Source organism: Balaenoptera physalus, assembly GCF_965194825.1.
Source record: "Balaenoptera physalus genome assembly, chromosome: 17".
Lineage (NCBI taxonomy): Eukaryota > Metazoa > Chordata > Mammalia > Artiodactyla > Balaenopteridae > Balaenoptera > Balaenoptera physalus.
In genome coordinates, this window is record NC_138895.1 from 84742796 (window position 1) to 84764642 (window position 21847).

The 21847-nt window shown below is 63.5% G+C and overlaps 1 protein-coding gene across 2 annotated transcripts in view; it reads right to left on the reverse strand.

The window, feature by feature from the left end:
* The window catches only part of ZC3H3 (zinc finger CCCH-type containing 3), an 82798-nt gene that overhangs the window by 14808 nt on the left and 46143 nt on the right, over nt 1–21847 (reverse strand). For both annotated transcript variants that reach the window (XM_082433495.1, XM_082433496.1), the window contains exons 5-9: nt 11172–11359; nt 6166–6208; nt 5931–6092; nt 5779–5848; nt 3743–3874 (exon numbers count right to left, since the gene is read on the reverse strand). In XM_082433495.1, coding sequence (XP_082289621.1) covers nt 3743–3874; nt 5779–5848; nt 5931–6092; nt 6166–6208; nt 11172–11359 — 595 coding nt within the window. The remainder of the gene's footprint in view (nt 1–3742; nt 3875–5778; nt 5849–5930; nt 6093–6165; nt 6209–11171; nt 11360–21847) is intronic.

Here is a 21847-nt window from a genome sequence, read left to right on the forward strand (position 1 = left end):
GCCCGGAACGCGTGGTGCTCAGCGGGAGAAGCCCGACGTGAAGGGACAAATACTGTAGGATTCCACTTATGTTAAATACCTAGAAGAGGCAGATTCATGGAGATGAAACGTAGATCTGTGGTTGCCAGGAGTTGGAGAGAGAGGGGGAACAGGGAGCCATTGCCGACTGTTTATACAGACTCTGTTTGGGGTGATGGAAAAGTTTTGGAAATAAGACAGTGGTGGTGTTGTACAGTATCGTAAATGTAATTAATGCCACTGACCTGTATACTTAACAAGGGCAAATTTTATGTTATATTTAGTTTACTACAATTACAAAATTAAAAATGTAATACACCAAAAACCACTGTACTGTGCACTTAAACGGGTGACAGGGTTGGCAGGTGCTGGCAAGGAAGTGACAAAATGAGACCCTCACTCATTCCTGGTGGGAGCTGGACCAGTGCGGGCGGGTATCCCCGCAGGCTGTGCCCACACTGAGACCCGCAGACGCTCACAGCAGGCTCACTCCAAACAGCCCCACTGGCCACAACCCAAGTGCCCATCCCCCGACAAGCGGAGAAACAGAAAGTGGTCCCTGCACACAGTGGAGGGCCGCTCGTGTGCTGCTAAAGACCACAGCACGACGACCCTCAAAAACACGTTCACGACAGAAGCCAGACGCCGAAGTCTGCATGGTAGGACTCCCCCGTGTGTGCTGCCCACAAAAGACAGGTTCACGCAGACGGAGGTACGTTAGTGTGTCCTGGGGGTGGGGTCGGGGGGGCAGCAGACAGGACCGACCACAGAAAGGGTTGAGGAAATGTTCTGGGGTGACGCAAATGCTCCAGCACCGGGGGGTGGTGATGGCTGCACAACTTCGTAAACTTACTAAAACCTACCGAATCGTACACCTGTGCAACAGATGAACGGGGCGATATGTAAACCGTACCTCAATAAAGCTGGCTTTAAAAAGTGGCACCACAAATCAGAGAGGAAAGAACGGACAGCTTAGCACGTATCTGCGGGGAAAGGCTCACTACGTGGAAGAAACGAAGCGAGGTCGCACCTCACACCACAGGCTAGGTAACAGGGACACCGAGCCTCCCCGACACTCCCCTTCCTCAAAGGACTGTGAAGCGCTGCGCTAATGTATGTACGTATTTACTTACTTACTTATTTATTTATGGCTGCATTGGCTCTTTGTTGCTCCGCGTGGGCTTTCTCTAGTTGCAGTGAGCGGGGGCTACCCCTCGTTGCGGTGCGCGTGCTTCCCGCTGCGGTGGCCTCCCTTGTTGCGGAGCACGGGCCCTAGGCGTGCGGGCTTCAGTAGTTGCGGCACGGGGGCTGAGTAGTTGTGGCTCGCGGGCTCTAGAGCGCAGGCTCAGTAGTTGTGGTACACGGGCTTAGTTGCTCCGCGGCAGGTGGGATCTTCCCGGACCAGGGCTCGAACCCGTGTCCCCTGCATTGGCAGGCAGACTCTCAACCACTGTGCCACCAGGGAAGCCCCCTGCACTAACCTCGTAATCTTCACAACCTTCCTACATGCTAAGTACTACCGTTACCCCAATTTTACAGAAAGGAAACCGAGGCCCAGAGGGTGATCAACTTGTGCAGGGCCACGGCTGCGAGCAGACTGGGGTCTGAGCCCCATCCAGAGCCTCGCCTCCACCCCGCCTCACCGCAGCTCGTAAAGCCAAACTGGAGAAGGCGCAGGAGGGGCTCGTGGCCTTGGGTGGGGGCAGATCCTGGAACCAGACCCACATGGAGAAAAATGGAAGGACGCTCCCATAAAAACAGGAAGGATTTCAGCCTGAGAAAGGGTACCCGGGGCAAGTTATCAGGCGGTGACAAGGAGACGCTATCTGTGACTCCAAAGACTGATATGACGGGACAAAGAGCCTCCGAAGGGCAGGAGGAAGCAGGGGACAGGGGCGGAGGGGCCTCTCCAGCAGGCAGAGAGCCCCTGGAAGGCCAGACCCTGACACACGCAGGGGCAGGGCGAGAAGGAGGTCGAGGAGAGTATGTGAGGGCGGCACAAGGGCCGGGACGCAGCCGGGCGGGGGCTGTCGGTACAGAGGTGGCCGCGGATGAGACTGCACGTGCGCTGCGGCAGGAGGGGCTGGAGACGCGCGACACCCCAGCTGCAGTGAGCGCCCTGACCACAAGCTGTGAACACGAGGAAGAGGAGCCAGGGTGCCGGGAGGGACGGCCGTTCCAGGGCAGGGGTGGGCTGCGCGTCCTGCAGCGCCAGAAGGCACCCTGGGGACCACGCGAGCCACTGGACGGCGACAGTGCGGTCGCGGTGGGAGTCGCGGAGTCGGGGAGTCTGCACTGCTACGCACTCCCGGTGGGGGCAGGCAGGGAAGGGCGCGCTCCCTCTGAGGGCAGCGCTGGTGGCGGTGCTCCGACGCGGCGGACAGAGCAGCAGGGCTGCTAGCGCCGCGCCTCACAGAGGTGTCCCCCACGGCACGCGCGTTAACAGCTGCTCCGCCGACCGGACAGCAAGGGACCAAGGCCACCCCGCCGCCAGCGCCAGAGTGACGGGGTTCGCGCAGAAAGCTCTGCGGCGGCGACCCTGTGACGTGTGGCCACTGGACCACCCGAGGTGACAGGCGTCCCACAGGAGGACGCCGTGTCCCCAAGTGTCCTGAGAGTCCGGAGGGACAAACTGAGAAGACGCGAGGGGCTGACCGCTGAGCCTCAGGCCCAGGAGCAGCGCCTGGCCCCCGAAAAGGGGAAGGAGCAGGGACCACTCCGGGCCTAAATTATCCACAAGGAAAGGGAACGCGCCTCTTTAACAAGCCAGCGCTTTGTGAAGCAAGGTTAACAATTCCACTTGATTCAGTGGAATATTATAAACTCTCTGGGGCCCATCTGAGGACTTCCACTTCAGGAGCAAGGTGACGACTCAGCACTTTTTATATTATTTAGAGAATAAAATTAACCCTCGCCGGCCCAGGCGGCTGCCTCTGCTCCCGCCGGATCCGGCCTGCTCAGCGCTTTTCCCACCTATAATTACCAGCCGCTATCCATCATGGGGCAGCCTCGCAGCGCCCACACGCCGAAAGGGACGCACTAAGCACTTCCACTAATAGAGGCAGACCTTAAAGACTGCTTTGATATTTTCATTTAAATGGAATCTCTTACAATAATCATCCCCAGCCTCCGGGGGTCCTGCCCCCAGCCCCACCTGGGCTGCTTGGGAGCTGCCTGCTGGGCCCCGCCTCCAGGAAGGGCCGCACTCAGGGTCACCGCCGGCTCCGCTTGGGGCCCTGGGTCTGCGGAGCCCGGCCCGGCCCCTTAGGCTTGGGCAGGAGGAAGAGGATTCGGGGAAGGGCCGGCGCAGGACGGGAGGGGAGCCGGCCCCGCACTGCCACGCGCTCCCCTTGCGCAGGGCCCAGGCCTGGTCCCCCACGGCAGACCACGGGTCCCCGAGGCAGGGCGGTCACTCACAAGCGTGTGGGAAGGGGTGGCAGCGGGCCTTGCTGCAGCCCCTAGGCTGGTGACGGGGCGCCCTCTCGGGGCACCGGGACCGGAGAGGCCTGTGCGGGGGCCCCCACGCCCGTGCGGCCTCCCCGCTGCCCCGCAGGCCCACGGGGGCGGGCCCCACCTGAAGGAGCCGCGGCGGCGCGGAGGGCACCCGCTTCTCAGTTTCTCAGCTGCCGGCAGCTCTCCCACAAAGCGGAGCTGAGCTGAGCCCACAGGCAAGCGTGCCGGCGAGGATGCAGCCGCGAGCCCCTCCCGCCGCCCCGCCCCTCACCTTCGCGCCCAGCGGGCAGTAGCCTTTGAGGAAGTCGGTGCAGACCTCCGCCCTGCGGGACACGTAGACGTGGCTGTAGGGACAGTTGCTGTTGCTGCAGATTCCTTTCAGGAAGTAGGAGCACACGGGCATCTGGGGGGGCGGGAAGGCAGTGAGGCTGAGGGCAGGCCACTTCCCCCGAGCCCCCCTCCTCAGCCCACTTCACAGGCAGGAACGCCAGGGCCCCACCCAGGGCTCCACCGCCAGGCATGAGCCACACACTGACTGTGGAAATAAACACAGTGCTGGCCAGCAGGAGGGGCCGCCCACCCTGAAGTCAGACCCTCAGCCTCCCCAGAAGGTCGCCCGGGCAGAGCACGTCTGCCCTCACACGGTCCAGATGAGGATACTGAGACAGGGGACCCAGCCCAGCAGGCTGGCTCAGGCCCAGATGTGCTGTCACCTGAGTCCATCACCTGCCCCGAGCCTGCCTGGTTTCCAGGGTGTAGGGCTGGGGTGGCATGGGCCAGGAGGAGGTTGGTCTAGAAGAGCAGGGCTGGCGGGTAGGAGGGAGGCGGCGCAGGGGGGCTCTAGCTGGGGTGTCAGCCCACAGGGCCTGAAACCCAGCAGAGTTTCCAGCTGCCTGACGCGTGGACAGCTGGCAGCGTCCGTGAACTGGAGACCTGACTTGGCCGGTGAAGCCTGGCCGCGGGGCTCTGCTGAGCACTGACCGCAGGCGGGCACTGTGGGGCACTGGTGCAGGCGGCAGGCTCCCAGCACCCCGGCCCGTCGGCAGGCGGGCCCAGGGGAGACCTGGTGGGGGACACAGGGTGCGCAGCCCCCCTTCTCCCCCGTGGGGGGACTGAGGCCTGAGGGCCAGCGGACGGCGGGAGGGGAGGGTGTGTGCCTCTGAAGTCGCCCATGATGACCCCTGAAGCCGCCACTCTTCCAGGCAGCAAGGACTCCTGGGTTGGGGCCCCTGGGGTGAGCCCTGCCCCTCCTGGGGGGATGGAACCGTGCCAGGAGCTGTCACCCTGTAGGTCTCACACCTTCCACAGGCCTCACACCTCTCGGGGGGCGTCCTCCCTCCGCTGTCAGACCTGCCTGCCCTGCCCACGTGGTCCCCGGGCACCCCCCCACTGCTGGCCTCTCCCGGCCGGACTCCTCACCACACCCCACTGGACTCCTGCCTGCCTGCAGAGGACACACAGGGGCTTCGAAAAGCCACTTTTCTGGGGAGAGGCGTGGGGTGGGGGGAGCTGAATACCACTACAGCTGAGGAGGGAAGGAGAGAAAGCAGAGAAACAAAGGGTGATTTAGCGAGGAGACTTTATTTTTAATTGTCTTTTAACTGCAGCGCAGAAGGGAGCGGCCGGCCTGGGGCTGGCAGTGCCTTGGCTGCAGACAATTCCCTTAATGTGCGTTTTGATACAGGGCCCAAATTAGCGCTAATAAAAAGGGGTAATAAAGCCAACTCTTGCACCAAACGGAACTCCTCTAGCTGTCAGCACCATTATCAAGAGGAAACTGCGTTCTCATTTCAATTAACCTTGTTTGCACTCAGCACGTCCACACAAATAACAATAACATTAATTCAGGGCGCTGGTGCGGGGCTTCCGCGTTAGACAGCTCAGAGCCTGCACCGGCTTTGGAGCTGGAGCTAATGAACCCGAAACTCGACGTGAATTTCCAAATTGCTCACAGCAGAGTTTCGAAGCTCTACTAGGGAGAAAAATGCTGATTCTTTTCAAGTTCCTCAAGGGGAAAAGCTGCAGCAGCAGCACGCCTCTGCCTGATCCCGCCTCCCCTGACCCGCTGCAGCCCCCGCTCCGGGCGGCGGGCGGCCCCCCGGCCAGCACTGACCCCTGACCTCAGAGCTCCCCGCACTGTGGGGGCCCAGCTGTGCGCCCCCCTCCGCCACGGCCCAGCCCCACGCAGCTGCCCCTCACCAAGCCCAGGCGCACCTGGGGGCCACTGGGCACGTGGCGGGATGGAGGGGCAGAGCCTCCAGGTCCCACCCCCGCCCCCACGGGCGCAGGGGACAGGGGAAAACTCACCTTCTCCTTGGAGACGTGGTGGGAGAAGGGGCAGGTCCCGTCCGTCTTCTTGCACGTGCCCCGAACAAACCTAGGCAAACAGGGAGGGTCTGAGGGGCGGGGAGTCCGCGCCAGCCCCCACCCCACCTGCAGGGAGGCCGCGGCGGGCGCACCTGGTGCACACGGCCACCTTCTCGGGGTCGTGGATGTAGGGGCAGTGTTCGCCGCGGTTGCACCTGCCGAAGCGGTTGTAGTACATGCAGTACTCCTCCTTCCTCCGGCGCCGCCTCTGCCGCGCCTGCCGCACGATGGCCAGGCTGCGCTGCACGGCCCGGCTGGGGAGGGGGCAGACGTCCGTGAGCCCCGGAAGGACGGGGAGCACCCCGCCCCCAACCCCAAGGGACGTACCTGGCCAGGGAGCGGCTGCAGCTGCTGGCAGGGTCCAAGCGGCCTGTTGCGGGGAGAGGCCGGTCACTCCAGGCCCACCGCCCCGGGCTCTGCCCTCTCCCAGCTCACCTGCCTGGCACCAGCCCCCTGGGATGCCCCACCCTCAGGAAACCCCTCCTGGTTTCCCTCCAGGAAACCGCTTGCCCTCCTGGACCCCTGCCCGGCCACCTCCCAGCCCCGTGCAGGGGAGAGGCCGAGGCGAGAAGGCAGAAGCGGGCAGGGACGAAGGCTCAGGGACCAGGTCTGGTGGCACAGCTCCCCGAGGCCACCCTGGTTGCTGGCCAGTGGTCTTTTTTTAAAAATTATTATTAATTAATTAATTTATTTATTTTTGGCTGCGTTGGGTCTTCGTTGCTATGCACGGGCTTCCTCTAGTTGTGGCGAGCGGGGGCTACTCTTCGTTGCAGTGCGCAGGCTTCTCACTGTGGTGGCTTCTCTTTGTTGCGGAGCACGGGCTCTAGGCGCGCAAGCTTCAGTAGTTGTGGCACGTGGGCTTGGCAGCTGTGGCTTGCGGGCTCTAGAGCACAGGCTCAGCAGTTGTGGTGCACGGGCTTAATTGCTCCGCAGCATGTGGGATCTTCCCGGACCAGGGCTCGAACCCGTGTCCCCTGCATTGGCAGGCGGATTCTTAACCACTGCGCCACCAGGGAAGTCCCTGGCCGGTGGTCTTGCCTCAAGGCAAGTGGTCCCAGGAACAGTGGGTGGTGGGGCTTCCCTGCCACCTTCCTCTGTCTAGAGCAGAACCCAGGGACGCGTGACCTGAGTGGGGTCTGGGAATGCCAGCTGGTAATGCAGTAGCTAAGAATAGCTTATTTAAAGCGTCATAAGATAAAAACAAAAAAGATGTGTATGGCCACAAATCCTGAAATCCTCACTGCCAGGCCCTGAGGAAGCTGTGTGCCGACCTCGGCCTGCGTCGTGTGGCTGGAGGCCCTGGCGGGTACCCGCTCCTCACAGTTTTGGAGGCACCTTGTAAGACACTCCTCAAAACCCCAATGCACAGACCAAGCAAGGCCTCTCTGAGGTCACTGACTGTGGCCTGAAGGGCAGTTGCTCACAAAGTGGTCGGTGGCGACAGGAAGGGAACAGGTGGACGCTCAGCCAGGGCAGCTGGGGTTCGGGTGGGGCTGGGCCCTGGGGGCAGGGGACGCGGGGCAGGCGAGTGGCGCTGTCTTCTGCGGTGTGAGCTCACCCTGCAGAAGGGGCATCTGGGCTAATATACGGCTCCCGCCTGCCTTTTTGATACCAGGTCACTCCCCAGGACCAAGGCGGGCCGGGCAGGGTGAGAGCTGCTCAGGACGGCCACAGTTCCTCAACACACACATGACCCTTCCCAGACCAGATCCGGTTTCCCACAGGCAGCTGCTGAAATGGATCCGGCAGCAGGAGGCACGAGTGACATCACTCAGAAATTCTAGGGACCTGAGGCGATGACAAAGCACCCCAGGTTTAAAAAGGGACACCCCCAAGCTGCCTGGCCCCGAGCCCCCCGCCCCACCGGAGCCGGGGCCACGTGGGAGGCCTGGGCAGGCGGCCCTCCTGTCACCTGTAGGCCCTCTCCCTGGCTCGCCCCAGGGCATCCTTTCCCAGGGCCCGCTCAGCTTGCTCTCCCAAGCTCCTCACCCAGTCACACCAGTGTTCGGACACTTCACTTGGCCTGTCCAAACCCAAACCCCCCTTTGCGCCCCACAGGCCGGACCCTCAGACGCCCTCCTCCACATCCCACCCTCTGCGAAGCCCTGACCGCTCCCTGGACGCTCTGTGAGCCCGTTCTGGGCCAGTGCCCTCACTGCCCTGCTGGAGCTGCCCTCTGGCCAGCGCCCGCCCTCCTCTGAGCCTCAGTCTCCTCAAGTTAAAAAAAGCGGCTCCAGGGCTGTGCCGCGAGACCCCCGCAGGAGGGAAGTGCTCTGCACGGTGGCCCAGGCGGCTGAGTTACTGTGTGTGAATGGGGGAAGGGAACGCGATGACACAGAAGGGAGAGAGGGGGCTCAGAGCGTGAGGGCTGGCGGGGAGGGGGTCTTAGGATGGCTCCAGGCCATACTGGAGTCTGGTTTCCAGGCCGGGGACACCCATCCTCAGGGTGGCAGTGGAGGCCAGTCCAGATGGCACGCGGTGGCCCTCCACCTGCCAGCCTGAGGGCGACGGTGCAATCTGATCACTGCCGGTGAGCGCAGCTTCCGGGGCAGCCACCCAGGCTGCCGGCGACGCTGTGGCGCCATCTGCCCCCGCCAGGGGCCGCTGTCGCCATGTGCCTGCCTGTCAGAGCGGCCCGCAGGCCTGGCCCTCTGGTCGGGGCAGGGGGCGGGCAGGTTTACTCCTCTTTCCACTTCTGCTCTTAAAAAAAAATGCCAGTGCAGAGCCCGGTAGGAGTTTTTACAAGAACAGGAAGCATCTTTTCAAATACTCTGCAGTGCTAAAAAATGCACATAAAGTAGCTGTTTGAAAAGAGGCGTGGAGGCGCTGAAAAGTTCAGCTGAAAACCCTTGGCGACCTCGGAGCAGGAGGCACTGAGCCTTCCGGAGAGCTTGCACTTCCCAGGGGTCTTCCCAAAATAGACTCAGGTGGCGAGGCAGCCCCCGCCCAGGCAGCGACTCAGACACCGCCCCCCCCACCCCTCCCCCCCGCACTACCTGCCCAGGGCGCATGGTGGCAGGTCAGCAGCAGCAGGGAGACTGCCCACCACAGCATACTTCTGCCTCGGTCTGGGGCCTGGGGCTCAGGAGAAGCCTGGGAGCCGGGCCTGCAGCCCAGGCCGAGCGAGGCGGCTCTGGCAGGGGGACGCGGGGCTTCTGCTCCACTGCAGGGACCTGCTGGCTCTCGGGGCCGAGGCACAGGCCAGGCCCAGTGGAGCCCCCGTCACAGCCACCGCCTGGGGGGACCCCCGCCAGGTTCCAGGCCGAAGCATGTGGGGAGGGGTCCCAGGGTTGGGCCCTTCGGGTGGGCAGACCTTAGACCTGGGAGGAAGTGCTTGGCCCCGGGGTTCCAGGGAAGCGGGGTTTGCCTGCTAGAAGGCCCTGCCCCTGGGGCTCGGGAGCTGGGCAGGGCAAGGCTCTCCCCAACGAAGCCTGGGATGGCTCGGGCACCCCAACCAGGGGCTGATGCTGTCCCAGAGAGGCCGGCAGCCAGGAGGAGAGGGGGTGGAGCCCCCGCCCCCTCCCAAGGAGGCCTGCACTTTCTCGCTGAAGTCAAAGCTCTGTCGACTCCGGAGGAGAAAATTTCTTTCCTTAATTATCATTCACCTAAGTGGGCTGCCGGTCCACAGGCATTCCCACAGCTGGGAGCAATCCACCTGCCTTACAGCCAAGAGTCGGCCACCCGTATGGGGGTCCAGGCCGCTGCTGCTGTGTTGGGCCGGCCTCGTGCCCCCAGGACAGGCTGCCCTGTGGTCTGTGCTCCAAACCCCACCTCCCTGCCCCGACCCTGAGGTGGGAGGGCTGAGCCCCAGGGCTGCCCGCAGGGGCGGGTCAGCAGGGTGGAGGCCTCCACCCCCCCCCACCTCACCTAATCGCCCAGAGGCTGGAGGGCCGGGGGAAGAGGGGTGGGGAAGGCCAGGGCGCCACCCTGCAGCCGTCCTGTCCCCACCGTCCTGTCCCCACCGCTCTGTCTGAGCAGGGAGGTGGGACCCTGCGGAGCTCAGCACTTGGAGGGCAGCGGGCTCAGCGTGGCATCCTCCCCGGGGAGAAGTGCCCCACAGTCCCTAACGCCGGCCCCGCCCACCGGCTCTCACGGCACCCCGGGGCAGCGGCTCGAAGGTGGGGCCCCGCAATGCCTGTGGGCTTGTCTGGTTGCCCGGGCACCAACGGCCCTGTCCAGCCCGCCAGCAGGCCTGGCTGCGGCAGCCCCGTGAGGGGCCCGGCTCAGGGGAAGCAGCAGGCTGGAAGCGGCCGTGGACAGAGGAGGGGTCTGAGGTCCCTGCCCTCTGAGATGCCCATAGCTGCGTGTGGGCCCCACAGACTACGAGCCCACGTGCTACAGGCCCGCTGAGCTCTGGTGTCAGAGGCAATCGGGGTGGGGCAGGGCTGTCCCCTGACCCCAGGCCCCGGCCCCCCGGGCTGAGGCTCACCGAGGCCCCTGAGGAGCCCGGCCAGGGCTGTGCACCCGCTCCTCCACCACCAAGCTCTCGAGGTCGGGGCAGAGGCCCTGGGAGGCCACACAGCCCAACCCCGCAAGGTGGGAAGCAGGCACGAGGCGGGCGGAGACTGCCTGTCCTGGGGAGCCCGGGGCACCTGGCCTGGAATTCAGCAGCCGGGCGCCCCAGGCCAACAGACCGAGGCCCTGGGAGAAGAGAGGCAGGGCTTCCGGGAGGGGCCCTCGGGCGGTCACCCACGCCCCGCCTCCTCCCTGGACCGGGCCTCTTCTCCCTCCTGCCCCTTTGGGCGGGTTGGGCTGGGGGCTGGGGGTAGCTGGGCCTGTGCAATCCCCGTACCACCTGCAACCTCTCCCTGTTTTTTTCCCTTTTCGACAGCAAAGGAAAAGAGTAAAATTGGACTGAAACCAAAATATTTTTCTAGTTAATGTGCACACTAAGCAAATCCAAAGCATCTCCTTCTCCGCAGCCTGGGGGCGCATGTGGTAGTGACGGCCTCCAGGCACAGCGGGGAGGCTTGGCCAAAGCGATTAGGCACCGCAGCCCCAGGTGTTCACTCGCCCAGGCAGCGTTTACCATACCTGGGCCATCTCCTTTGTCCAGGAGCAAAACACAGAAAATCAGCGGCGGCTTAGCCAAGCAAGAGGCAGGTGCACCCGAGCAGTCCCTGGGGGGCCTCCCCATCGTGGCCGCTGCCAGCCTTGTGAGGGGCAATTCCTGAGGCTCTGCGAGCAGGAGTGAAACGGCCCTGGGGCTGGGGCGCTGTCTGGGGAGCCCTCGCTCGGGCCGGCTCCGGGAGAGCCCCAGGCCCGGGGCCTCCGACCGGTGGCCAGCCTAGAGCAACGGCGCACGCACAGCCCTCACCCGCCAGGAGCCTCACCTGCGCGCAGGAGGGGCCTGCTGCCCCCGTCGCTGCCGGGCCGGCCATAGGTCTTGGAGAGCTTGTTGGCCGACACCTTGTAGAGGACGCCTCCGATGCAGCGGTAGCCTTTGTTCCGCCACCGAGGGGAGCCGGGCTGGGCTTTCCCACCTGCTGCAGCAGTACGCAGGCCGTTCAGCACCAAGGACCTGCAAGGACAGGGAACGCCTGTCAGCCCAGCCCCAGGGCCCGCGGTCGGGAAACCTCTGCCCCCCGCCCTCCGCTGGCACAGGAGGGGGCACCCTCAACCCCACCAACCAGGCTGGGACTGAGCCTCCCCCTCCAACACGCGCGCCCCTGCGACACAGCTTCGAGAGGGCTCCTTTGTGCCCTCGGTGCTTGCACTAAGGCGGCCCTGAGGGTCTACTCCAAGGCCTGTGGCCGTCACCACTGCCCGGGAACACCTCCTGGACACTGCCCCAGTGGTGCCACCCCGGCTTTGGGAAGGCCGTGCTGTGGGGTCAGCAAGCTCCACTGCCCGCCCTGCCCTCCCCGCCTCTCTTTCCACTGCACGGAGGGCCCTGCACAGAGACTGGGAGGGGACAGGCTCACAGACCCCGCTCCCGCCGGCAAGCTGTGTCGGGGGAAAGACTGAAGTCTCCTCGAGGTCAAGGGCTGACAGAGGACTGAGCCGCCTGTCCTGGGGTTAGCGGACGCCCAGGCCAGCCCAAGGGCAGACGGGTCGGGAGAAGTCCCCCCACAGACACACAGCGGGCAGCGGCCGCACAGCCCCAGACCCAGGTCCCACAGATGTTGGGCCTGCAGCTGCCCTGGTGGACCTGCTCCCCGAGCCGCCACGAGGGGTCCAAGGCCCTCCCGCTGCCCAGGGCCTCAGGGCTCCAGAAGGACTTGGCCTTGACCCTCCGGTGCATTTCAGCAGGAATCCGTTTATGCAAATTGAGCTTAATTCCCTATGAGCTCAGATTCTGCTCATCACGCTGTCACCGCCCAGTGTACATTCGGGCCCCACTGGCAAACCTGGGCAAGGGGGCACCGGCTGTCGCGTGAGCATCACCTCTACCCGAAGATGGCCCCCAAGCAGCAGGAGGGGCGGGGCGTGAGGAGGGTGGCCCTACCGCAGGCAGTGCCACCAGCGGCAGCTTGGGGCCCAGCAGAGGAGCCAGCTGAAGTCAGGGCCCGTCCTGGGGCACACATGGCCCCTTCCCTCTGGGTTCTCCAAAGTGCTCCCGTTGAGGCCCCCACGCCCTGCAGCCCCTTCCCCTGGGAGCATATGAACCCCAACTCCACCTGGGCAGCAGTACACCCTTTCCTGGCTCCCTAGGGCCAGCGGGGGGGCGCCCAGACCTGGGTCTGAAGCGCAGACGGGACGCGGCAGGCCTCTGGGCACCCTAGCACGCAAGCTGGCCCACCCCTTGGCCTCCATCTCTCCATCTGCGAGTTGGGGGTCGTTGTAACCAGCCGAGTGAGCCGGGCGCTGGGGGCCCGAAGCGGCAGCGCCAAGCAGGAGGCCGAGGAGGAGCTCCCGCCAGAAAGCACGCAACCCAGCTTCCCTTAATTAAAACTTAAGTTCACAAACACCAAACTTGGAGCGAAGGTCTCCTGCCAAGGGTCCTTGGCAGCCCGGCCCACGCTGGCCGTGCCGACAGGCCCCAGCTGCCCTCTCACGGGGCACATGGGCATCCTCTGGGGGAGGAGCCAGACCTCTAGGCTCTCCCGGACCTTGGGACCGCAGATCTACCCGCTGTGGCCTCAGGGCACCTGCCCTGTCCCCTGGGCTCGCACCAAGGCCAGGTGGAGGTGTGAGGAGGGGCAGGCCTGGGTGGGGTCTCCTCCCCTCACTGCAGAACGCTGTCAGCCTTGGGAGCCGGGGACCCTCTGCAGGAGCTGTGGCTGCTGTCCGAAATGCACAGCTTGGCCCGAGTCCTGAGCCCCAAGGTTGAGAGCAGAGCTCAGGCCAGTGGCCGCCACAGCTCACTTAGCCCGAGGCCGAGAGGCCCCTGACAGCCCCAGCGCCCAGCCCCGCACCGTCCCGAGCCCTCAGAGGTCTCCCCGCCCACAAAGCAGCAGCCCTTTCATCTGCCAGCCCTGGGCCAGGGGCAGCGTCAGGGCCCCCTCACTCCGCAGCCCCCACCTGTGCACCCAGGGTCGCCCCCCGACCCGGAGCGCCGGCTGCTTGTGGCGCCCAGGCCCTCACCATGGGGTGGCCGCTCAGGGCCGGCCCCCAGCCTCCCGCACAGGCTGTGCATTGCGACCGTGGGGACTGCGCTTGCCGGGAACGAAGACGCGCTAAGCCGCCCCTCCCCTTACCAGGGGCACCCCCTCTCCCACCTGCCTCTCCCTCCGCCCACGGCGCTGGCCCCCATCAAACGTGAGAGACGGGGGGAGGGAGGGAGTCAGGCCCTTCGAGGGGTGAGAAAGCTCCCCACCTGTGGGCGGGCATGCGCTCCTGGCTGAGGCCGGACAGGGACAGACCACCGCCCCCAGAGGCAGCCACGCAGGCGACGCCGCGGGATTCAAGCAGCACGTGGCAGCCCAAGGGAAGAGGAGGCCCGCCCAGGCAGGGCCCAGCAGGGTGGAGGCCGGCAGGTCCTGGGGTCAGAAGGAACTGGAAGCTTCAGGGCAGAGCGTGTGCCGGCCCCCTCGGGCGGCCCCCCACGAGGGCCTGCGCCCCACAGCTCTGTGCACGGAGAAGCCTCAGTCTGGGGCTGTTGCTGGCCACCCCCCACCCCCAGGAGAAGAAGTGGCCCTGTTAATCACTGCCTTCCGCGATTTGCTCTTACAGCTAAAACGCCCGTCTCAGGTGACGCTTCTTTCTCGCGACAATGTTGATTATTCTTATGGATGAACACGACCAACCGATCCATCCCCTTTCCGACCCGAAAAGCCATGTCCCTGGGCTCTGGTGCAGTGACGGGGCGACTGCGGGCCTCTGGGAGGAGCGGAGGCGCAGCAGGCCTCCTGCTCCGAGGCCCCGGCTCTGCGCTCACAGTCTGTGCTCACACCTGGGCCCGAGGACCCCGCGTGCCTGGGCGCAGGGCTGCAGCATGACAACAGCCCTGGACCCACAGCTCCCAGGGGCACCCCAGGAGCCTGGGAGCCAAGCTGGGAGAAGCTGCATTCCCAGATGGTGCCCTGGGGCTGCCTGGGGGAGGTGGATGCACCCAAAGAACTCGGGGAGGGCCGGCGAGGGTTGGGGAGGGCCCCCCGCCCATGGAAACCGGCCTGGCCTGCAGTCTCGCAGAGCCGCCTCTGCCCTTCCCTCTCCCGCTGGTCCCGCTGACTTTGGACCTGTGGCCTGGCAGGTGCCGGGCAGGCGGGGGCTGGAACAGTGGGCTGGGGGGCCCCCCCGCCCCAAACGCCTTGTAGCTTTTCACTGCCGTGGGTGTCACAGCACTCCAGTAAATTGTTACACTAATGGAGAGGACAGCCTTTGGAAACGAACTGTATTGAGAAGAGGGGATAAAATTAATGAGATAATAGCAGGGCCAAGGACCCAGAGAACACGCCTGCCCTCGCTGCAAGGGCCTGTAATTCCTTTTCTACAACAGGAGCCTCAGATCTAAAGCTTCTCCCATCCGTCCGGCAGGCCCCTGCCGCCAGGAAATTTCATTAACGCTGGAAAATAGGAAAGGTATTAAGCGTGGATAATGAAGGCCAGGGAGGGAACCGTGCCTTACGATAGTCCTCCTTCTCGCCTTTGTGATGGGAGGCATGAACTTTCCCTTCAAATCCATTTCTAATCCATTTGAAATACTACAGCAAATTATCTTTTCTTCAGCCCGAAAGCGGCCAGCCAATTTACTCCGAATAGTGGTGACAATGCCCCAGGATTTATCACCATAACCTTGACTACTCTGGGGTGAGGGCTGGGCCTCCCCTCGGCCCCCTGGGGGCCACGAAGGACAGGTGGGGGGGAGATAACGTTCTAAATGAAAAGCGGCAGTAATGGGGAGAAAGACACACACGCCACAAAAGTAGGTTTAAAAAGAAAAGCGGTCCACGTGCCCGCTGTCTGGGGAGCAGCTAGAAACTTCTAGGCCCAAGGCCATCCAGGAACTCCAAGGGGCTCTGCCCTCTGAGGCCCCTCTCACCTGCTGTACCCGGGAAGCGAGTAGAAAGTCCCAGGGAAAAGGGACCCCGAGAGACGGGGCGTCAGGGTCTGGGTAAGACAGGAAAGCTCTCCCCAAGGAGCCAGGGTGAGTGTGACGCATCCTCTGCCCGGCCTGCGGGGCGCACTGCTGTCACACTGCTGTCACACTGCCGGCAGTGGCCGAGTGCCCAGCCTGCCAGGGCTCCCCCACCCCCCAGCGGTTTCGAAGGCTGGCCCTGGACACCCAGGCTCCCTGCACACTTCCTGGCCACTGCCCAAGCAGGTCTGTGTAGCCCCCAACACCGTGCGCACGGCGCCCCTGCTGCGGGTCTGCTTCTCGGGCTGCACGGCTGAGATGGGCCCAGCCAGGGCATCCTCGGCTAAGCGGCCTGGCAACCTGGGGCACAGGTGTGCACGCACGGAGTGGACAGGCAGACCAGCTCCTAAACACCGCGCACCTCGCCTGCCCCAGTGCACCCAAGACCCTGGGCCGAGGACAGGCAGCCTGCCGGGCCACGTCACCTGAAGGCCCACAGAGTGGCTCCTCCTGACAGAGGGCACAGTCGGGTGCAGGGAGGCGAGGGGCAGGGAGCCGGCCTGGCCCTGGAGACCCTGGAAGCAGCCCCAGCCTCCAGGACACCCTGGGCAGGGCGATCGTCACCCTGGAGCTGCGCCCGGGTGCCCGGGCCTCCTCGCCAGGTCCACTGGCCTCTAAACCGACACTGCCTCAGGCCGCCAGCACAGCCCCGCCGGGCTCCTCCTCGGCTGTCACTGCTCAGGTGGGACAGCAGGACCACACGGGAGCTGAAGGGGCCCCGCTCCGGCACATCCCCTGCTGAGGGCCAGGCCTCTCAGCACCCTGTCCTAAGGCGGCCTGGCACAGGCCACGTGGGCCCAGAGCAGGTGGGAGAGACCCCGCCGGGGACAGAGCCAGGCCCAGGGAGCCCGCGCCCGGACGAGAAGCTGCTGGCGGAACCGACGGCTATGTTCCCATGGGAAGGCCCCCCAGGCACAGAGGCGTTTTGCTGGCACCTTCTTCCCAGTCCCCACAGTCTGCTCCCCTCCTCCGCACGCCCCGCCCCGCCCCGGGATGGGGACGCAGCCCAGACCTCTGTCACCGTCACCGAGGAAGCTGCCCTCTCGCCCCAGAGGCAGTCTGGGGTCCTGCCCTCATTCACGGCTCCCTGGTGGGCTCCCCGTCCCATCAGCTGGTTTGAAAGCTGCACGTCTGCTCAAGCTCCCCGCGCTCCACCTGCCCCCCTGCAGGCGGGTCTCTCGGGCCCTCACCGGCCACTGCTTCCTGGAGGGCACTGTGACCCCCCTCGAGCCGGGCCTGCGCACGTGCCGTCCCTCTGCCTGTCACACGGGTCTGCCCGGAGACCAAGCTCAGACGTCAGGTCCTTGGGAAGCCTCCCCCCAACCCCGACGGCTCACTGTCACGGGCCCCAGGCCCCGCATAGGGCCGTGTCACACCTGGGAGCGAGCACCACGGGGCGGGGGCCGTGCTGGCGAGCGGGGGCTCCAGTGACTGGTGCTGGGTGAACGCACACCAGGAGGGAGGCTGGGGGGGCCACCCGGGTCCCACACACCGGGGTGCCCTGAGGTGTGAGGGGAGACACGCAGACAGGACACCTCGGTGGGCGGGAGACGGGACACACGGGGCACTTGCACCAGGAGAGGCCCCTGGGCTCGGCTGGAGGGACTGAGGCCGGGAGGCGGGCAGGCTGGCCAGGAGCAGAGAAAACAAGCGGGGAAGCAGTTTTCAGGAAACGGAGCGGCTTCCACGCAGCTCCAGGCAAGCGGGGAGCGCGCCGTCAGCAGAAGGGGCGCCTGGGGAGGCGGCTGCGCGGCGAATCCCAAGTAGGTCAGGCTCAGCCGCTGCCGCCACCGTGACGGCTGCAAACTGCTTAAGCGGGCTTTCCACGGAAACGCTGACGGCCTGGCTCCCCGCCACAGGCTGTGCCCTCCCAGCCGAGGCCTCACTCGGGGTCCCGGCCGTCGTGCAGGACATCCTGTCGTGCAGGTGCTGACAGAACGTTCTGGGTTCTGGGGGCGAGGGACAGAGGCCCTCGGGGGCTAGGGTCCAGGAGGGGTGGCAGGGCGGGCTCCCGGGAGCCAGGGACTCAGCGGATGGACGGACGGACGGACGGTGCGGGCCTCGGGATGACTGGGGCCACCTGGCCTCCTAGGACCCTCCTCCCGGCACATGATGTGCTCCTCCTGAGTGTGGTCCCGGCCACCCTGGGGCAGGGGCGAGGTGATGGCTCGGCTTCCCAGGACACACCTGCTCGCAGTGGATGTGGGGCTACGGGTCCGGGGGGGAGCTGAGGCCTGAGGGCCCTGGTGGGTCGCGACAAGGACAGGACGGCCCTGGAGAGGGCAGGCCGGCCCAGGGCACAGGCTGAGCACTTGAGGGTGGAACTGGGGGGGCAGGGGGTGCAGGCAGGGGGCTGGCTCCCACGGGCCCCCCTGACCCAGCAGGACACCTAGGCGTCGTCTCTGAGGGCGCTGCTCCTTCCCAAGGGACCCCGCCCCATCTCTCCCTGGTAACGAACAGAAATGATTCGGGGCGCCCCTGGCCAGCCGGCATCTGGTGGGCAACGCTAATCATGCTGCCTGCAGTACAAGCGCCACGGCTGCATGATGCGGGGCTGGGTTGTTTTATGTGCTCACATCTATTCAATTGGTATTTCGATCAATGCATGCATTACAAGCTTTCCCTTTAAGAGCTTAATAAACAACAAGATAGAAAGTAAAATTCTCCATAAAATGACACTTTTAAAAATCTATTTCAGCTGAAGCTATTGGTGTTTTGTATGTTAGCTGCAAAAAACAGGTATTATTGGGCCTTAATGGCCCCACTCCAGAGGGCAGAGTTCAGCTCGCTGGGCTGAGGGGCTGGGGGGGCCCAGGATGAGGCAGCCAAATGGCTGGTGTAGCCCAGGGCGGGACCCCGGTCCTCTGCGCCCAAGGGTCGCCCTCCAGGCTGGGCTGTCGCCCAGGGCTCCCCTGGCCCCTGACTGCTGGTAAGGGGCAGGGCGGGCCCTTCCTCTGCTCCCTCGGCCCCTCCCACGTCGCTCTCTCTTGCCCACCAACTCCCCCCCACCCCCCCCCACCGGCTCACCGTGCCCGTGAAGTCCAGCTCACCCATCCCAGCCCTCTCCCGCAGGGCTGCATCGGGGAGGGGCTCCACGTGGGCAACAGACGAGGGAAGGCTGCTCAGGCAGTAGAGCACCAGCCCCAGGTTCTCTGGCTCCCAGAGGACACCCCTGAAGGAGCCCTGTGCCAGTCGCCTGGCTCATCCGGTACCCGGCCCTTGCAACCCGAGGACACCCCCGGGCACCATCCGCGATGCCCGGGCTTCAGGTCCAGCCCAGCCTCCACCACCCCTCCACGTCCCACCCCGAGCCAAGACCTCAGACTCTGCCCCCCTGAGCCCCGAGGGCGCTTCCTCAGGCTCCCTCCGCAAAGCTGGGCCGGCCCGTCCGCCCCTGCTGCCCACACACCATCCTCAGAGCAACCCCTCCTCTGTGCCCTGGTGTCCATGGCTCTGACCCCCATCACCAGGGACGCGGGGACCAGCCCAGAGAGCGCCCCCGCGGAGCCCTGGTGGCGGGACGGGCCGAGGCCCCAGTGAAATGCCAGGCCACCTAACCTCTGGCAGCAGAGGGCTCGCGCTCCTTGGCCAGGCCTCCCATCACCTACCTGCCTGGCGGCCCATCTCGGGGCCTCTGCCCTCGCACTGCCCGGCAGCCCTGTCGGCTGGCGCTCGGCGCGCTCCACCTTGCAGCCAGCCCTGCTCGGGACGCGGCTCGCAACCCCTCGCTCGCTGAGCGCCACGTGGCCTACGGCTCGGGGTTAGAGGGCCCTGGCCACCTACACCCCTCCCCGGCTCTCCAGCTCCCCTCTGGCCCCAGGGCCCAGGGCTGCCACCTGCTCGGCAGGCACCTCCCTGCACCTCTGGCTCTCACGCCAGTCGCCCGTGTCCCTCTGGTGACCCCCTAGGACATTCACGCTCGCGTGTACGTCACGAAGGGGCCACAGCACCTGGACGTGGCCGAGCTGAGAGACACTGGAGGGCAGCCCAAGCGGGAGCATGTGACACAGTGGGAACACAACCAGACCCCCAAATGCTACAAGCCCCGGCCCTCAGGGACCCGCATGTCACCGCTACCTAAAGAGACTCAGGAAGAGAGGAGATGGGGGGGGGGCAGGTGCCCCTCCCCCACAGTCCCCAGTGGGACGGCTCCTCCTAGAGTCACACGTGAGCACAGCCTGGCTCCCCAGGGAAGGGGGTGGGGGCCGCGCAGACAGCGGGATCCACACAACTCCAGGGAAAGGCCCACGAGCTCAACAGCAAAAGCTCCTGAGAGTCAGAGGGCGAGCAGGTAGCTAGCTGCAAAGTGAACACACGCCCGTCAAAGCCTCCAAGACACCAGCAGGACTGGCTGGGGCCACAAAAAAAGGCAAAACAAAACACTAAAGGTGACACCTCAGCAGGTGTGCCCGGAGACAGGCAAAACCCACGCAACACTGTTCCCGCAAGACTGAGACGAGGCAAGCCCTGCACAGCGGGCAGATGAGAAGCTTAAACGCAGGTGGGTGGGTTTGGAGGCTGGCTGGCTGGGGAAGGCTGAGAAACTGAGCCAGTGTTGCTACGGTTCACCTGAAGAATACGGAGGCCAGACACACAGGTGGGTGGTGAGGACGGACAGCCCAGCAAGAGCACAGTCTCCGGCTCTGCATTTCGGTGGGGGGGAGGGGCTCGTCTCAGCAAACGTCTCTGGGAGGAGACAAAGAAACCTTGACCCCCCCCACCTCAGACGTCGAGTAAAAGTTAACTCACGAAGGATCGTAGGCTGAATATAAACGTTAAAATAGCCAAACTTCTAGAAGAAAGCGTGACCTTGGGGTAGGCAACTATTTCTTCAACACGACACAGAGCACTACTCATAAAAGACTGATAAATTAGACAGCATTGAAAGGCAAGCCCCACACTGTGAGAAGATATCTAACAGAGAAATGTAGCCATAATATATAAAGAACACTAGCAAATCAATAAAAAGACAAACTAATACAAAAGTGGGCAAAAGACTCCACGGGGCGCTTCACGAAGGACTGCAGAAGTGGGAGAAGACGCTGGCACCGTGAGTCATCGGGACGTGAGATGCCACCCCAGCCCCCGTGACCGGAGCACCCTCACACTGTGGCACAAGTGCAGGCTAGGACAGCCATGGGGGAGACCGGCCTTCCCTGCTACAGCCCAGCATCCATCCACCCGCTGAGGCCGCAGTTCCATAGAGAGGAGGGCTCCCAGTCACTCGGCAACATGCCCAACAGGACAGAGAGCAGCAGAGACTGGAAATAACCCAGACGTCCATCGAGAGCAAAAGGAGCCCAGCGTGGCGCACCCTGAGAGGAGTACGGCACGGTGAGGAAAAAGAAGGCGCCTCTGCTGCACCCAGCACCGTCTCAGCTGGCTCAGGCTGCCATAAGGCACCACAGACAGGCGGCTAGATTGGCCGCAGTTCTGGAGGCCGGAAGCCCCAGCCCAAGGCACCAGCAGGGCTAGTCCCTGGTGAGGCCTTTCTTCCTGGCCTGCAGGTGGCGTCTGAGTGCTCAGCTCTGGTGTCTCTTCCTCTTCTTATAAAGACACCAAACCTATCAGATTAGGGCCGCACCCTAAATGACCACGTTTAACCTTAACCACCTCTGTAAAGGCCTCACCTCCAAACACAGCCACACTGGGACTCAGGGACTCAGCCTATGAATTTGGATGAGTCAGTCCACAACAAATGGCGAGCAGAAGAAGTTACACACAAAACAGTACCTACTGTATGAATCCACGCGTATGAAGTTCAAAAGTTTTGAGACAGAGCTAGTCTAGAGGCCAGAGGCCAGAGGAGTGGGACCTATGGGTTGGCTGGCTGGGGATGTGACGGGAGGGAGCATGTGGGAGCTTCCGGAGCAGGAGACGGGCATACGCTGACCTGTGCGGTAGGCACGCAAGACGAAAACCCACAGAACTGACCACTGAAAATACAAACCACCACAAATGTTTTGCAAAGGGAAATTAAAGAGAAAGATTTGTCCAGAAGGCCAAGTTCAGGAACAAGATTTGTACATGACAAAAGTGACATTTTTAAATAGTGGAAAAAAAGTCTGAACGTCTAGTGGTCCAGAGACAACCAGGTAAACGTTAAGCAAAATTAAATTTGACCTTTAGTCTTACATCATGTCCCCAATAAAGTCCAGGTAGGTTTCAGTTTTAAATGCAAACCTTGAAAACATAGCACTAGAAGAAAATAATTGAACTCATGTAATCTTGGGATGAGGAAGGCTGTTCTAAGCAAATCAATATACTAAGTCTTAACAGACTGACAGATTTCAGAACACAGAAAAGTAAAAAGTTCTGTTAAAAATCCAAAAGGGTGCCCCCCACCCCAAATACTTAGAGAGTCTTGAAAACCTGTAAGAAACAGGCCAGAGACAAATGAATGGTACACATAAAGAATGTTGAACTTGACAAAGGGTATGAATAAAACTGAAATTAAAAGAGTTCCCTGGTGGTCTAGCGGTTAGGATT